We start from the raw sequence: 16,484 nt of genomic DNA on the forward strand, positions 1-16,484 counted from the left end.
ACATCATCTTAGAAATTTACACTATTGCACCCTTATTATTTACATTATCTTATTCATTATTTACATTATTTGTCACTACAAATCGATTAATACATTCTTTCCCCCCACAAAACGATTAACACAAGGGCATAGGAGAATAACACATGAAAATTCCGACCCCCCTTTTACAAAGGACCAATTTCTTAAAACAAAGAAATGAATGTGAAAACGAACACAACACGCGCATTGCCCCACTCTTCCTTCCTTCCCTTGTTTTTCTGATTTTGGAATGACTTGCCTTCCGTCCGCATGACACATCACACTAGCTAGTGTTGCAGAGACTCTCCGTAACTGCAAGTAACACAGCAAAAAATAGTCAGTATCATGATATTGTTTGTCGTTTTCTCTTGTTTTTAAGGAATTTGTCAGTTTCATTTGTTATATATTTATATCATTTTCTAGAGGATATCAATGTCAATTTCTTAATTGTTTTGTAATTGTTATAATTCTTAATAATCTGGGAGGGGGATAATCAATGTAACGTGGTGATACCGCATTGTACTTTGCGGGGGAGGAATGTCACGTGCCATTCTAGATTTTATGCAAATTTGGGAATTCCCCACGCTTTTTTTTTTTGGAATGAAGATTTGACCAGGGAATTGTGCAAATATATTTATATTATAGCTTATAAAATTGTAGATTTAGATGAGTTTTAGTTAATTAACATCAATTTTGAAGATGATTATTGTTATTGATGATAAAATGAAGTGTTTTGTTAGAAATAATATAAAATTTTTGCTTTTATTTTGCTATATTTTAAGCAAAAAAAAACCACATCTAACACATCAGTTTTTAATATTTAAAAGTGATCCTATAGAGAAAGTAGAGTTTTAATTTGATATTTTACATATTCAGTGCATACATTTTCTAGTTTTGAATGTAAAATGGTTTAAATGTTACATATTTTCAAGTATTTATCTTACTGTTTCGCTATTTTGTATAGTAATTTAATATAAATATATAAAGCAAAAGTAGAAGTTTTAATGTCTTTCATAGTGGAAAAATATAATATATAATTATGTTTACAGGTTTATTGAATGTGAATGATTACATAGCAATCATGTCTGATACACTAACCGAAACAACACAGTGGGGATATTTGAAAACAGATATTTGGGGATACGTCGGTATCGACACACTGCAAGAGCAGATACGCAAGAAAGCTTTAAAACAAGGATTCGAATTCAATCTTCTGGTCGTTGGTTGGTTCAGATTAAATTGTAAAAATAGAATTTGAAGAATTTGCTTGTTTTTTTCCATTTTAATGAGAAATGAATTTTTCAGGAAGGAGCGGTTTGGGAAAGTCAACGCTCTTAAATACTCTCTTCAAATCCTACGTTAGTCGCAAAAGTTGCACAAAGGACGAGAACAATCAAGAATGTAAAATACAGCAAACGACAGAAATTAAATCGATTACTCATTGTAAGTTTTTTTTTTATTTGTAACTGTATAATTTGTATAGAAAGTAAAGTAATAATTAAATTATTAATGATTTATATAATATATTAAATTTTATAAAAACTAAAATTATAGAGGATATAGACTGAAATTATACATGTATAATTCCTCTCCTACAGTATATCCTATGGTTCTCTTTTGGAAGAGATAAAGATTTAGAGGATAATGTTTTTCTCCTACTCTGAGTAGGAAATAAACATTATCCTCTATATCTAATAAAGCAACTGCAAAGTATGTATGCACGAGATTGTATTCTGAGTTGGGTGTTTTCAGAGTAAATGGGCCACTTGCCTTCCCCAGAATCGAGTAATATATTCCACAAATTATAATTGCAGAAGTGACTAAGATATGTAACCTTACACCCTTGATCGTGAGGTATCTTTCTTTCTTATCTGTTTGTGAAAAAAACGAAAAATTAAATAAAAATTTATTGATATAATTATTTGTCTCCAAGCTTTTTTCCCCTGGAAATTTTTCTGTACATGTTCCGAGCCTTTCAATTAAGAAATAACTTATGACAAATACAGTAGATAATAGATTGGTGTGATGTAGCTTTTGTGAAATTTAGACTTAACATGTGACAGTTCTCTTTTCATCTATCTTACAAAGATCAGACCTAAAATCAGCCATTGCAGATGATATCCAGAAGAATATGGAGAAAAAATTCATAAAGAGAATGGAAGGGGACACAAGAAAGAATAACTTTTAACTAGCATGCATAGAAACTTTACAGGCACTCTTTTATATATAAATATGTATACTCTATAATGAAATATTATTATTAATGGTAAATTAAATAGCAGATTTTTTAAATTGAAATATTATATCATTTAATTCGTAACTCAAATTTATAACTAAAACAATCCATATCATTTTTAGTATTAGAAGAAAAAGGCGTTAGATTACGTCTAACATTAACAGACACCCCAGGATTTGGAGATCAAATCAATAATGAAAATTGGTAATTTTAAATTTATTTAAATTATAATTAGCATATTATTCCAAAATTTTGACTTTATAATGTTTGAACAGTTGGCTACCAATTCAAGAATATATTAATGAACAATATGAAAAATATTTAATAGAAGAGCAATGTATAACCCGAAAAAGAAATATAACCGATTCAAGAGTTCATTGTTGTCTCTATTTTATTCCTCCATCAGGACATAGGTAAGTTTTCTTTTTAATATCTGAAAATTGAATTATAAAATGTAACTCACAAAACCTGGGCTATTGGTCTGTAAATATGTCTTTAAAACAATTTTGTAAACAAGTATGATGATTGAAAAAACTTGTAGATTGTAACATAGTCTAACATAAGAATGAAAAAATTAATTAGACTATGGAAACATTGTTTGTATGAACAGTGAACATATTCATTGTGTGTATACACACATCTGAGATATATAAACTTGGTACTTTTGTTATACATTGCTTTTTATGAGTACAGATATCTCTTGTACCACTTGGCATTCCTACAATACGGTTTTGTTCTAATGTAGTTTGAGAATTGGAGACATCCCTGTACAAAACATCATAATTTTTAAGGGCAAACACCATTAAATATTTTTTATTTGAGCAAGCTTAAATGTTGACTCACATTTGCTCTTAGATTTTAGAATATTGACATTTTTAATGTTGTTTGGCACCTTTTGTCAAGTTTTTTCTAATGAGAACTGATTATATAATTTTTTCTTCTTCCTTGTCTTAGCTTTCCCATAAACCAGGTGTTACTGTCATTGGTGATAGTGCTCTAAATGAATCCTAAAAACTTTTGCTATGTTTTGTTTTTATAGATTAAAAGTTACTACATAAAAAGATTAAATTTTTAAAGATGTCTTAGGCAAATGCAGATCTCCTTAGTATACTGCATTATTTGTTACTCTATATACTTGGGGCTGTTTTTTCAACCTTAGTGTGCTGTATGCAATACCAGCAAATGGCATAAAAAGTATTGATTGCCAGCTTACAGTTTTGGAAACTGTTCAGTAGGAAGAATTCTATGTTTAGTTGATGAGTCTGATGACTGGCATGATAAAATAAAAATGAAACAACAGTCATGCTATTGGCCTTGACAAATGCTGAGGAACAGCTGGAGTTGACATAAAAAGCAAGCATGGTGGGCCTTCAGTTTTCTTACTTCATCTTTTGGATGTATGGACAATACTACCTGGTAATTGTCTGTCCCTGCTGTGTTCTTGTCAAGAAATAAAGTTAGGATAGTGCTAATGATTATATTTTGAAATGGAAAGGTAAAAATATGATTATTGAAAGGCACCATTTGTATACTAAATCCAAAATGAGAAATACAGAAATGAGAAGAAAGTATAGATTGAGATACATAAGAAATTTGGCAAATAAACCCTGCCCTTTTAAAAATTCCAGTCACAAGTCTGAATGAAGTAGTATTGCATAAGTATGAATATTTGCACTTGTATAATAAAATGTTTATTGATCCTTATTTTTTCACTTGCCTCTTGGATTTAAATTTATTACATCGAGGATAAGAATTTATGGAAAAAACAAGCATTCCTTTTTTCCTTTAAATTTCTTCCTATTGTATTCTTTCTATTCATCAGTCTATATTTTTTTTTTTTCCTGTTTCCTGATTATAATATCAAGCTATTCTGTGTAATCATAAATCATTAAATAATTATTGTTGTTCTCTTTATATAGAACATATTAACAGAATATTTTGTTATAATTCTCTATTCAAAGAATTAGATAACGATTTTTCTCTGCATTTTCAATTAATTATCTATATTAATTTATAATATATTTTGTTCAAAACATGATTAAATGTCATCATCTGTGTAAATCTAGTAACAGTTATCATATACATCATTTCTGAGATGTTAATATGCATTTTATTTGCTTAAAATTTAACACAGAGTGACTTTTGAGTAGTTATATTTCTTAAATTAATTGGTATGGAAGCAAAAATTGGATAGAGATCCAGGTAGCGTAACTGATAATGTAGCTGTATGATAAGAAATTTTGGATTTGATCCCTTCTCTAGATTAATTTTTTCTTCCAGAATATTTTATATTTATTAAATTTAATTTAAAATTAATGTAACTTAAAATTAGTGCAAGAAGCAGACCAGCCTACTTTGGTTCCAGCTTAGTTTGTTAATTAATTATTGTAAATAGTGTTATAGCTCAAAAGTTAATCCATCTGTTAGTAATTTTGATAATTTACCAGAAAAGGAAACAAGTTGAGAATGAAATCAATTATTTCCCAAAGAAAAATAACACCAGAAACTTTTAATTTGTCTGGCAAATTTTCTCTAATTAACAACAAATGTTTTTGGCTGCTTTTATTAGCCACCAGCATGTTTAATGAACATCACCCAATTGGAACTCCTTTAAGAACTTTGCATGAAATAGTTCACTCTATTGCTTAAATATATCATTTGATTTAGTATTAGAATACTTAAAGAACGATTCATTTGACCGGTGGAATGAGTCATCCCAAGTGAAATTCTTCTTGGATGTTCATTAAACCTGACGATAGCTGATGAAGACCAGCCGAAACATTTGTTGTTAATTAGAGAAGTTAATTTGTTGGAGAAATTAAAGGTTTATGGTGTTAGTACTGAAACTCCTATTATGTGCTTATTATTATTAGGTAAATATAAAAGATCTCTGCAAAGTGGACTGTTCTGTAATACAAAATACACAACAAAAAACCTAAGTCCTTCCAGTAACAACATTTTAATGAAATACAAACGTTTTTGACTATTTCCTGACATCTGCATCAGGTTTAATATCAAATGGAACATCTGCAGAATTCAAATTTTAATTGATAAATTTGAAAAGGTTACTATTGAACTAATCAAGAGTGAGAAGTGTGAATGGGCAGGAATATAGGATATTAAGATTGGATTGAAGTGTGCCTGCTACATGCAAAAAATTTGTTTTTGTCTTAATGGTTAATTTAGTTGCCTCTCTAATATGGTCATTATTTCAGATATATTAACGTCTCCTGGTCAAGTTTAGCCTCAATGTTGTTGAAGGTGTATGTGGACAAAGCAATGTATGGTTTCATTATAGCATTGTTTACGTAGGAAAGCTTCTTTCTGACTTTGGGATACTTTATGTAGACTTCCCTGTTTTTATGTATTTTTATCATTTATTTACTTTTATTTTGTGTAAGTTTATTCTTTTTAGTCTAATTTTTTGATTTAAACTATCTGGCATCCATATTCCAAAATACAGTAGAGCGTCGATTTTCCGAATCAATTGGGGACTGGGGTTGTTCGTATAACTGATATTTTGGATAACCGATTTATGTACGAAAAAATAGTTTAACGTATCCGATGTTGAAATTTTTCTCCGTTGCATGTCGCTTCGCGTCGAATTTTCGTCGATGTTAAGCCTAACAAAGACTATTGTAATTTTTTTTTTTCTTTTGTATGATGCTTACAAACAAACTGTCAACTAGTCAATAAGTTTTGACAATTATTTTTGTAAAATAAAGTATGTTGTGATGATAGACATCAAAGCCAAACAATTGCCATAATGAATCAGGAGATTTTTTCAGTTACTATTAATAATTAAATTCTAAGTAATTTAGTACTAGAGGTGGATGGTTATATCTAAAAGTAAATATGTCTGGAAGTGAAGAATCACACAGAGATCCAGGTATCATAACTGGCAATGCATTCACATGGCAAGCAAGAGTTGTGGGTTAGAGGCCCACTTAAGGCCAATTCTTTTCTTTCAGAATATTCTAAATTATTTAATTGAATAAGAGATGATGCTTAATGTGTATTTCTAGTACCAAATTATTTTAATTATCAAATTAATGAATCAGACTGTTTTTCAGATACTATTTAACTGAAAAACAGTCTGATTCATTATGACAGTTTCGCTTTGATTAATAACACCATGCTTTGAGACGTTTCTATATGATCATAGACATATTTAATTAATATCATTACTTATTTATTTTTGTATTTATAATTACTGTATAATGTAACCATGGGTTACTTTTAAATAACCATAAAATCCTAAACTTTGCAATAAAATCAGTTACATATATTTTATTTCTGTAGCTTAACTCCTCTGGATATTGAATTTATGAAGAGACTAGATAAAATTGTTAATATAGTTCCTGTTATTGCTAAAGCAGATACTCTGACTATTGAAGAAAGATTAGCATATAAACATATGGTAAGTCTTGCTTTACTTTCCTAAGAAAATTTTTTTAAGAATGCAAAATAATTTAAATTTTACTCATATTTGCAGATTAGGAGAACGCTAGAAGAGAACGATATAGCATTTTATCCAATGAAATACTTAGAGGAAGATCCAGATGAAATAGTTACTAATAATAAAATAAGAGTAAGTTACTTAGTTATTATTGAAATGAATTGTTCTCATGTAAATTATTTTAAAAAAACCTTAAAATTTTTATAGGATATGATACCTTTCGCCGTGGTCGGTAGCGATAAACAATACGAGGTCAACGGTAAAATGGTCTATGGTCGGAAAACTCAATGGGGAGTCGTAGAAGTAGAAAACCGACATCACTGTGAATTTTCAGATATGAGAGACATGTTAATAAGGTAAGACTAATTGTTAAAGCAAAATCAAATTCTTTTACAAACAAAATTTTTAAAATAGATAAAATAAATCCAGTTAATGTTTTTAAATATGGGTAATTAGGAGAACAGAATAAATACAATAATCGTGTCTTGTTTACCAGCATGTACAGTACATTATTAAATTTATTGGTACGAAGATTTACATCAGACAAATTCACTTGGCCATTTTTTCATGAGAATTTGTCAAGTGTTCAGTTAAACTTTACAAATAATCCAAATTATAAGATTGTATTACATTTATTGTAATTCTAAGTAAACCTTTTTTATAATAATAAATGCAATATATATGGCAATTGTAATTAAATATGTGCATTCTGTAAATGATGCACATACTTATACAATGGTCTATATAAATTAATTCCTCTTAGAAGTTGCAGCTGTTGAAATGTTGAAATATGATTTTTTTGCTTGTTTTAGAACAGTGATGGACAACCTGCAGCCCACATTCATATTTTTTGCAGCCCAAGTCACACAGAATATTAATAAATACATCAAATTCCCAACTTAGAATGTTTGCTGCATACTTTTTTATCATCATTTTCTACAACCTAGTAAAAATTTAGTAAAAAGTAAAACAAGAAATCAGCTAACAAACACATCAAAACTAATTTAAAACTGGCAGTGACTAATATTTGGATATATTACGTTCACGTCAGTGACCAAAGTCAAATTAAGTATACTTATGTTAATTTATAATCGTATATGAATAAATAATTGTGATTTACTCACAATTCTTTATTTCTCTTGCATGCAGCCCACAGTTCAAAAGCTTTGAATGTGGCCCTTATGTAGAAAAAGGTTGCCCGTCTGTTTTAGAAGATTGTTTAATTTATATTTTTTTTAATTATAAATCTTGCATTCATTATGTGATAAAAATTATCTATAATTTCAAATAATTTAATTGCTCAGATTGAATGAATTTTTTGACAGTTATAATTTTTGGATTTGTTTTTCATAATTCTTTTTCTTGATATGGTACAATTCACTTGTTTATCCATTTTGTGTAATAAATTAATAAGGTAAAAATATCTACATTTTTACATTAATTAATGTGACAATTTTTTGTTCTTTGTACATCATTTAAGATCTTAATTTTTGTTTAATTTTGTTTCTTGTTTTGTCATTTGAAAATGCACAGAAATCACAAAAATTATGTATAAGTCATGTAATGCAAACTGGACTTTAGTATAAAAGAAGCATTTTCATAGTTTTTCTTTATATTATTGATCAAACAAGTATTAAAAATTAGTTTCAGCAGAAAATATTGTTAGCAAGATTGAGATATTAACACATTCACGGTGTCAGTAGATAAACGTTTAGACAGCTGCTGGGCGTTACGAGTCACCCATGACTCGTAGTCTATTTAATACAGGGCAGCACGAGTCACCCATGCCTCGTACTATTAAATTAATATATTTTATTGCACGTAATAAAATAATATTGATATATCAAGTATGATGTTTGAAGAATTAAGTTAGCAAAACACATGTATCGCCCCACAGAAAAACAAGCAATTATGTCTGTAGCCCTAACTAGACATGTCCATATGAGTCACATGTGCCTTGTAACGCCACGAATGTGTTAAATATAACAACTTTATACAAACAATTATTAATTTTTACTGGTTTTTATTTACAAGACTTAAAAAAAAAGCAGTTAAACTAATATTGCATAGAATTTTTTAATGGATGTTAATGTGTCCTAATTCATTTTATTACACTAGATGTGTATTTTAAAAAAATGCTTTAAATATTATTTTCTATATTTTATTATATTGTTTTGTTGTAAATTCTTTTTGTTTTAAACTAATGCAGTAAATAGTACAAATTACACAGAATAATGAATTAGCAGACATAGTTATAAGCATAAGAGAGTATGATTGCTGAGGCAATAAAGGCATTTTTCCAATGTTCTGAAGAATTTGGATTCCAGTCTAGGTTAGATCCTCAGAAATTTCTGAGTGGTTTGATTCCAATATATTTGGGTTTTGCTCTCACCATACAGTTGTTCCATTATGAGTCTAGCCCAACTAATGGTGAACATAGAAAAAAGTAACCACAGGACTGAGTTAAAAACAAACATATCATTAGATAAATATTTACAGCAAAAACTTACTAAAATTTTGTGTTCTTGATTAGTATGTCTGGCATGTTTATGAATTTACATATGCTATGAATGTTTTATTCCATACAGTTTGTAAATATCAGTAAGGTTCCATTTGTATTCAGTAATCATCACCAAACAATCTGCCGGATTTTCTATCTGCTGGACTATTTTAAGACTAGTAAATAATTGAATACAAATTGATTTGGTCACCATCAGATGCTGGCATAACCTAACTCTAGCCAAATTGATTTGTATTTAATTATTTACTACTATTAAAATAGTCCAATGGCTAATCTAGCAGATCATTTGGCAATGCAAATAAATCAGGTTGTTTATTGCATACTTAGTAATTAATTTATCTTGATATAGTTAAATGCTATTGTGATTGTGCATAACATAAAGAATGACAATTTGATGAAATGCAGTGAATTGTCTCACTGTTATGCTTTTAAAGATTGAAATTAATCTAAGTTCACAGAATACACATTTCTTTATGTTGTTAGTTTGGTTATTGATTAATTGCAATTGCTAATTATTCTGTATCAGAGATTACTACAAATTATGTTTGCTTGTCTTTGCCAATAACTTAATACTGTAATCTGCATTTGATATTACTTTTTCAGTTTATTAATTTTATGTATTTTTTTTTCAATAACCTACCATGTTTCTTCAATTCTAAGACACTGATTTCAAAATAGTTTTTCACAAAAAAAAAATTAATAAAAACTTAATGCAAATCCCACAAATTAGATATTTTAAGTTTTTGTGTTAATATTGCACTGTAATGTTGCCTTGAAGACATTTTAAACATTAAAGAAGAGTTTTAATTAGACACTCATTATCAGCAAAACTCATTTGAACTGATGTAACCATTGAACAGTATAATTAAAAACATCTCTTATTGGTATATATATGTTACCACTAAAGCTCGAAAGCTATTAATGTGTACATTACCTAGCTAATTTACCTAGCAAATTATCTAGGTAATTTGAGAAATGGAACAATTTTCGCAACTTTAACGGATCACCTTAGTTAATCATCAAATTAGCTAGGATTACCTAGCTAATTTGATGATTAAATGAGACAGGGATGACTCGTACACATTAACAGCTTTCGAGCTTTAGCGGTAACATATATATTACACAGTAGAATCCCAATTATCCAAGGTAAATGGACAAATGTTACCTTGGATAAAAAGCCATTGCAGATTTAAAATTCTGAATAAAAAGATTTGTATGGTATCATTCATTTTTTAAAGACCCAGAATATCCAATGCATCAGATAAATCTGCCAAATCGCAATGTTTTAAGAATATTGACTCTTACTTATAGAATATGGTTCAAATAAAAATGTTTGAATAACAACAAAATTTTTGAAGAATGGTTAAATGCCCTCTTTTATAAATTAGAGAATGTTTTATACTGCTAAAGTTAGGTTCAGATTGGCATACAAACTGCCAGTTTGTTAGGAGTTGAAGGTATCTCAACTTATAGCAACAAGATATCACCGTCCATACTTTTTCAATAGGTTTTATTACAATACAAACGTTTTTAGCTCACTTTAAGGTCTGACTAAGGTTTAAAACTATATTGAGCAGTTAATTGAGTATTGATATAATTTAAAACCTAAGGCAGGTCCCTAAAATGAGCTAAAAACGTTTGTATTGTAATAAAATCTAATGAAAAAGTAAAGAAAATGGTCTTGTTTGCTATTAGACGGTTCTAGCTTTTGAGAAGTCATATACAGTAGACCCCCCCTATAAAACAGGTTCATATAATATGGATTTGTATATAACGGCGAAAAATTGCAATCGTATTCATATAAACATGCTAAAAGAGACTCTTATGGTAAGGTAAAATGTCATCACCGACTCGTGTCGCAACAGGATTGGTCAAATCTAGACCAATAGCAGATATTGCACAAACCGTTGAGTTTAAATGAGCAGCGGACCTACTAAAAACCATTTATTATTTAACAGCCATAAAAATTATATTTATATTAATGATGTCTCCAAAGTTCAGCAAATTTTTCACAAAAAAATAACTTCAGGAAACACGTGTCTGCCGTTCAATGCGCTGCTCCGCAACGAAAACAAGCTTAAGCAATGGTGTAGTCGAACGGTGCACACTCGGTAAATAATCCTACAATTTTTTGTTTATAGCATAGTTTATATGGATTANGTATCAAAAACATAAAATATTTGAGTAGCCCAAGACATAGCCAAAGATTGAAGCGCCACAGCACTGGCGAAAATTTAAATTTGCCGACTGGAATTCTTTCGGATGATTGACTTTCGGAAAATTTACGCTCTACTGTATTTTCTATTATTGAATGTAAACAATCCATTTAATACTTCATTTCATTTTGTATTTTACCTGAAGACAGTCCTTAAATGTATGTTACAGCTATTTTTGCAAAAATAGTCTGTAAATATTTTTCCAATTAACTGTAATTTTTGTCATATTTTATACTTCTCAACTGAAATCTGATAAGGCATATTGTATCTTACTGGTGAAAAATATATAATAAGGCCACACTATTTTTATCAACACTTACCGTAATACTTTTCAATATGTGGTGTATTTATTATATAATAAATACAAACAGAAATGTGAGCAACACGATCCATGTAGGCACTGAGCAATTGTAAAAATCAATAACTTGTCAAATGAATTTCTTACCAAGATATCGGGTCTACTAGTAAAGTAATAGTCAAAATCAACATCAATAAAATCTAATAAATAAAAGAGAAATTTTGTAAGTTCGTTTATGTGGATTAAAGTGGCATTGAATTTCATCTTTTCTCTCAACTTGTATTGACATTTGTATTGGTACTATTAACAGTATATAACTAAATGCATATTTATGCAAGTTACTTTTAACATTGAAACAAAACTGTATTCTATAAGATATAATACTGGCCATTTCTACTGCTAACAATTATGTAAATATTATAACTGAATGTTAATGTTATAATGATTTCAAGTAGATTAATTTGAGATATACTCTTTAAGGTTTGTATTACTTTCCTTTTTAGAAAAACTAACAAACACAAAGCTTTTTATTATTATTATTATTATTACTACTCTGTCTGCCCATGGGCAGTAAGAGGATCTTTTTGTTTTAACGAGCCCATAATGGACAGGTCTGAGTGGTGAGGGACAGGGCCCAACACATCTGAACAGACCATTCCCAAAAAATTCCTGAGGTTTCTGAGGTTTTTTAACTCATCTAGATTGTCTTTAACCCTCCAGAGCAGTATGCAGTCACCTTATTCACTCAGTCATCTGGCCATCAACACCATGCTTACATAAGAAACTTACTAGTACAGTAGTTAAGTTCTAAAAGATGAAAATGACTAGAATATTTCAAAGTTTAATAAAACCCAGCTTTTAATAATTTGTTAGGCATTTTTAACATATTTAAGTTCAATATGAAGTATTAGTTACGCTAATTAATAATTAAGTTTTTAAGGATAAATCTAATATATTTTAAAATAATTCTTAATGGTAGAACAAGTGAATGAAAATATACTACAATAAAAATATTGACCATATGTGATAAATATAGGTTATAATTAAAATTAATGAAGTTTTCCATTTTTAAGCAAAGTTGCATTAATATAAAGTTTGTTCCAATGTTAAACACATTGACATACAGTATCAAGTTTAATTACTGATATAGATCATAACCAGATAAATGTAATATATCAGTGGTACCCAAACTATGGCCTCAGTAAGAAATCTTGCATGTTAAGTTTGGATTTAGAGGAAAATCCAAATTCAATTTGTCATCTACTGAATTTATTGTCAAGGTAGTCTCTAACTAGAGGAATCACATTTTCATGCATAGGAACATGTGGCCACTTGAGTTATTAGATTTAGATGAATTTCAACTTGGCATTATATGTAAAAATTTTCAAGAGTCTCATTGATTCTATTATATCTTATGGTTTATCCCTTTTGTAGACTGTTATTTTAAGATTTGAACAAAATATTATGTTTATATTATAAAAGAACCTTTGTATTGGATTGATCCATTTGATATTATATGGAAACATCAGAGCTAGGTTATGACAATATCAGGCTTATAAGCAATAAGATTATATCAAGGACGATTTAGAGGTATTAGCTGGATTGGTAATTTGGAAAAGACACTAAAAAGATTGGTTTAGTTTGATTTCTCCTAAACATGTCAGGATGATTCATCTATAAATTTAAATTATCATCCTTTCTCAGTTTTAATATTGTACAAGTATATTTTGCAACAGGATGTAGTATTTGATATACACATTAAATTTCATTCTTACTAGATTTAACATCCTGCAATCTAATCTAATATTTATAAGGAAAATAATAATTTTTTTTAATACTAAAAGTAAAATCCAAGTATGCCCAAATAAATTTTATGTGAGATGGAAGAGTTATCAAATTCCACTTTCTAGCAATATTCAACGTAAATATTGTGAGACTATTTTACTTGACCTCGTATTTTATTTAGTTGTAAGGCTTTTGATTCATCAAGAAAAGATTCTGGCATCTTTTAGAGAAGAGTCCAATGAGTCTGGGTTTTTTTTTTTTCTTTTGTATGATGCTTACAAACAAACTGTCAACTAGTCAATAAGTTTTGACAATTATTTTTGTAAAATAAAGTATGTTGTGATGATAGACATCAAAGCCAAACAATTGCCATAATGAATCAGGAGATTTTTTCAGTTACTATTAATAATTAAATTCTAAGTAATTTAGTACTAGAGGTGGATGGTTATATCTAAAAGTAAATATGTCTGGAAGTGAAGAATCACACAGAGATCCAGGTATCATAACTGGCAATGCATTCACATGGCAAGCAAGAGTTGTGGGTTAGAGGCCCACTTAAGGCCAATTCTTTTCTTTCAGAATATTCTAAATTATTTAATTGAATAAGAGATGATGCTTAATGTGTATTTCTAGTACCAAATTATTTTAATTATCAAATTAATGAATCAGACTGTTTTTCAGATACTATTTAACTGAAAAACAGTCTGATTCATTATGACAGTTTCGCTTTGATTAATAACACCATGCTTTGAGACGTTTCTATATGATCATAGACATATTTAATTAATATCATTACTTATTTATTTTTGTATTTATAATTACTGTATAATGTAACCATGGGTTACTTTTAAATAACCATAAAATCCTAAACTTTGCAATAAAATCAGTTACATATATTTTATTTCTGTAGCTTAACTCCTCTGGATATTGAATTTATGAAGAGACTAGATAAAATTGTTAATATAGTTCCTGTTATTGCTAAAGCAGATACTCTGACTATTGAAGAAAGATTAGCATATAAACATATGGTAAGTCTTGCTTTACTTTCCTAAGAAAATTTTTTTAAGAATGCAAAATAATTTAAATTTTACTCATATTTGCAGATTAGGAGAACGCTAGAAGAGAACGATATAGCATTTTATCCAATGAAATACTTAGAGGAAGATCCAGATGAAATAGTTACTAATAATAAAATAAGAGTAAGTTACTTAGTTATTATTGAAATGAATTGTTCTCATGTAAATTATTTTAAAAAAACCTTAAAATTTTTATAGGATATGATACCTTTCGCCGTGGTCGGTAGCGATAAACAATACGAGGTCAACGGTAAAATGGTCTATGGTCGGAAAACTCAATGGGGAGTCGTAGAAGTAGAAAACCGACATCACTGTGAATTTTCAGATATGAGAGACATGTTAATAAGGTAAGACTAATTGTTAAAGCAAAATCAAATTCTTTTACAAACAAAATTTTTAAAATAGATAAAATAAATCCAGTTAATGTTTTTAAATATGGGTAATTAGGAGAACAGAATAAATACAATAATCGTGTCTTGTTTACCAGCATGTACAGTACATTATTAAATTTATTGGTACGAAGATTTACATCAGACAAATTCACTTGGCCATTTTTTCATGAGAATTTGTCAAGTGTTCAGTTAAACTTTACAAATAATCCAAATTATAAGATTGTATTACATTTATTGTAATTCTAAGTAAACCTTTTTTATAATAATAAATGCAATATATATGGCAATTGTAATTAAATATGTGCATTCTGTAAATGATGCACATACTTATACAATGGTCTATATAAATTAATTCCTCTTAGAAGTTGCAGCTGTTGAAATGTTGAAATATGATTTTTTTGCTTGTTTTAGAACAGTGATGGACAACCTGCAGCCCACATTCATATTTTTTGCAGCCCAAGTCACACAGAATATTAATAAATACAACAAATTCCCAACTTAGAATGTTTGCTGCATACTTTTTTATCATCATTTTCTACAACCTAGTAAAAATTTAGTAAAAAGTAAAACAAGAAATCAGCTAACAAACACATCAAAACTAATTTAAAACTGGCAGTGACTAATATTTGGATATATTACGTTCACGTCAGTGACCAAAGTCAAATTAAACATACTTATGTTAATTTATAATCGTATATGAATAAATAATTGTGATTTACTCACAATTCTTTATTTCTCTTGCATGCAGCCCACAGTTCAAAAGCTTTGAATGTGGCCCTTATGTAGAAAAAGGTTGCCCGTCTGTTTTAGAAGATTGTTTAATTTATATTTTTTTTAATTATAAATCTTGCATTCATTATGTGATAAAAATTATCTATAATTTCAAATAATTTAATTGCTCAGATTGAATGAATTTTTTGACAGTTATAATTTTTGGATTTGTTTTTCATCAAAAAACAAAACACCTTAATTTGCTGAGAAAAAATTTAATGTAAAGCTAACGTTTTCAGCCAAATCAGTTGGCCATCGTCAGGCTAAGAACATTCGAATATAAATAAAATAGAACAAAAATTTAAATACAAATAAAATAAAATAACGAGCGAAATATATATATAAATGTATACAGACTAATAAAATAAATAAAAATTATTGTTACAAATAACAAAAAATGTATACGAAAAAATAAGCATAGGTTAACTAAATATTAAAACGTTATATAGAAATTCAGTGAAATGCACTTTATGCGAAAAAATATTAAAATCGCCGCAATAAATTAAGATTTGTCCAATCGTTTGATAAAGTATTTCCAGGCCGAAGGCAACCCTTCAGAATCTCTAGAATTGATGCATGAATCATGCAATTTGCTTTTATATATTTCAATTTTTTCTGCGCAATTCGCCAATGTCGGTGAATGTACCGATTTAATAATTTCTGCTTCGTCCCATTTGACGATTGAGCCTTCAACTTGCGCCATTTGCGATAG

General features: G+C 28.7%; 1 protein-coding gene across 1 annotated transcript in view; it reads left to right on the top strand.

Annotated features, from left to right (window-relative positions):
• LOC111635774 (neuronal-specific septin-3-like) overlaps positions 1 to 16,484 on the top strand; it is a 39,161-nt gene that overhangs the window by 14,911 nt on the left and 7,766 nt on the right. Inside the window, exons 4-10 of the mRNA XM_023380841.1 lie at positions 1,068 to 1,241; positions 1,324 to 1,461; positions 2,377 to 2,458; positions 2,530 to 2,667; positions 6,557 to 6,674; positions 6,750 to 6,845; positions 6,921 to 7,069. Coding sequence (XP_023236609.1) covers positions 1,068 to 1,241; positions 1,324 to 1,461; positions 2,377 to 2,458; positions 2,530 to 2,667; positions 6,557 to 6,674; positions 6,750 to 6,845; positions 6,921 to 7,069 — 895 coding nt within the window. The remainder of the gene's footprint in view (positions 1 to 1,067; positions 1,242 to 1,323; positions 1,462 to 2,376; positions 2,459 to 2,529; positions 2,668 to 6,556; positions 6,675 to 6,749; positions 6,846 to 6,920; positions 7,070 to 16,484) is intronic.

This window comes from Centruroides sculpturatus, unplaced genomic scaffold, assembly GCF_000671375.1.
Source record: "Centruroides sculpturatus isolate CEXI.00-Female unplaced genomic scaffold, Cexi_2.0 scaffold775, whole genome shotgun sequence".
In the NCBI taxonomy this organism is placed as follows: Eukaryota; Metazoa; Arthropoda; class Arachnida; order Scorpiones; family Buthidae; genus Centruroides; species Centruroides sculpturatus.